The sequence below is a fragment of the Octopus bimaculoides genome, chromosome 15 (genome assembly GCF_001194135.2).
Source record: "Octopus bimaculoides isolate UCB-OBI-ISO-001 chromosome 15, ASM119413v2, whole genome shotgun sequence".
NCBI lineage: Eukaryota > Metazoa > Mollusca > Cephalopoda > Octopoda > Octopodidae > Octopus > Octopus bimaculoides.
Window position 1 is genome coordinate 37047768 of NC_068995.1, and position 2536 is coordinate 37050303.

At 35.8% G+C, this 2536-nt stretch overlaps 1 protein-coding gene across 1 annotated transcript in view; it reads right to left on the reverse strand.

Moving 5' to 3' along the window:
• LOC106875431 (protocadherin Fat 4) overlaps positions 1 to 2536 on the reverse strand; it is a 483512-nt gene that overhangs the window by 115917 nt on the left and 365059 nt on the right. The window contains exon 27 of the mRNA XM_014923579.2: positions 385 to 672. Coding sequence (XP_014779065.1) covers positions 385 to 672 — 288 coding nt within the window. The remainder of the gene's footprint in view (positions 1 to 384; positions 673 to 2536) is intronic.

Consider the following 2536-nt stretch of genomic DNA (forward strand, 5'->3'; position numbering starts at 1 on the left):
ATATATATATATATACGCGCGTATGTGCGTGTGTGTTTCTTTGTGTCTCTGTTTGTCCCCCATCATCGCTTAGCAACCATTGCTGGTGTGTTTGCGTCCCCGTAACTTAGCGGTTCGGCAAATAAGAATAAGTACCAGGCTTTAAAAAAAAAAAGTCAATTCATTCGACTAAAAAGATTCTTCAAGGCGGTGCTCCATCGTGGCTGCAGTCTAATGATTGAAACAAAGTAAAGGATAATAGAAAAAAATATCTAAAACGGTTGGTCAATGTTGGAATATTCTTTGATGATTAATTTACTTAACCAAGACTAGCCTAAAGTTAGACAGCAACAACAACCGAAACAAAACCACAAAATTACAATAAAATCATAACTATTACCTTACCTGTTTCACTGGTAAGATGATATTCTAAGCTATTAGCAGAATCACTTCCAGTCGCTATTTCTTCGTCTTCAGCCTTGATTGATCCGATAATAGTACCAATTCTCTCATTTTCGGCCACTTCAAATTGATGTCTTTTTGGAAGGGATGGTGGCTTGTTGAAAGGGACTTTGATTTTTACTTGAATTTGGCTACTTTTCTTAGGATTTCCAGAATCTTCTGCCAAAATATTCAACGAGTATTCTTCACGAAGCGGTTCTCTGGAGAGTTCATCTGATATTCGAATCTCTCCTGCAGAATAAAACAGAAATTGGTTGTTAGATGAAATGTTTTGAGATGTATGTGTGTGTGTTGCTGTATACGTGTGTGTATGTTTGTGTTGGTGTGTATATGCGTGCTTGTGTCTATGTGTGAGGTGTGTGTGTATGTACGTGTGTGTGAATGCAGTAGTGTAGTTCAGTAGATCTAGGATTAAAGTTATTCCATCCGTGATCATCCCGTTTATTTAAAGTATCTAGGACTACATTATCTAAACGAGTTCTTTCTATATCTAAGACAGGAGATGGTTTGAGGGGGATATAATTGTTTTTCTTAGCAGGCCAAGTCACCATGTAAAGGATTTCTCGTTGGTTTGTATGTGCGTGCGTATTTTTGCGCGCGCTCGTGTGCTTTGTTTAATTCTCTTTGAGCTCCAGGTTAGCTCTGGTCAAGAAAATCTTCGGTGTGCTTGCAGAGTTTAGATGTCCGTTTGGAACGGAGGTTGCTGAGGATAATAACCGTTGTGAGCAGTTTAGAATAGTCAAACAATCCGACCAATGGTCAGTGGTATTAGTGAAGGAGGGGTGCAAGAGCCAGATGGAGTTCTTGTTATTGCAAATGAATCAAAATATTATATACAAAAATTTCTATGATTTAAGTAACAAAAGAATGATAAGTAACTCCTTGAATGAAAATATCTCAGCTACTATCAAAGAATAATGTACGAAAGTAATGTATATATTAAAGAGCTCTAAGAGAGGAATCTTATGGCGAAAACTGCATCAATAAATATTTGATACAGAAAAAAGTTGTCTCGAAAGACTGGTAAGAGTGGTAAATCACGAAATAATAGTAACTCTCAGAATGAAAATATCTCAGCTATTGTTAAAGAAAGGCGTATAAATGTAATGTGTATATTAAAGAGCTTTATGAGAGGAATCATATTAAGTAACGTAGCTACTGTTAAAGAAAATTATACAAAAGTAAATTGTATGTAAAAGAGCTCTGTGAGAGGAATCTTATGGTGAAAACCGCATTAATAAATATTAGGTACAAAAAGAATGGTGTGGCTTCAAGTGACGAAAACAGGGTTATTGCATTTCTTTAACGTAAAGATCATGCCTAAATAACCAGACAGAAAATAAAAGGCATGATATCTTTTATTTCAGATTTTGTGGATCTAGGACTGTATAATTCAATGTTTCAATGTGTCCTTTACAGTTTTAAGATGACAGGGTTAAATTTGAAAAGATATCGCTGCTATTTCTAACATACCTAACGACGACATAGGAGATATATCGTTGTATGAGCAAATGTGTGCACAAATGTGTGTACGGACGATGGACGATGACTTCAGAGACTAACGTATTACCTTTCGTGCAAATTCAGTACGTTGATTTGTACAAGTATTCAAGTTTATAGAATTATTTACTGACAATATCATGAAAGGTGAACAAATGTAAGTTATGTAAGATTACGATTGACTCGGTCGTTTCGTTCGATTTTAATGTATAACTTATTTATGTCTACGAACAGGTGTCTAGCGATAATTATCTCAAGTAGATCTCAGTTTAACAGCCAAACACGGTATGATTTAGAAAGTTAAACAATTGTATGTGTTATTGAAAACTTGATTATATATAATGCACACACATCACACACGCATATATATATATATATATATATATATATATATATATATACACACACACATACATACATAGGCGCAGAAGTGGCTGTGTGGTAAGTAGCTTGCTTACCAACATGGTTCCGCGTTCAGTCCCACTGCGTGGTACCATGGGCAAGTGTCTTCTACTATAGCCGCGGGCCGAACAAAACCTTGTGAGTGGATTTGGTAGACGGAAACTGAAAGAAGCCCGTCGCATATATATATATA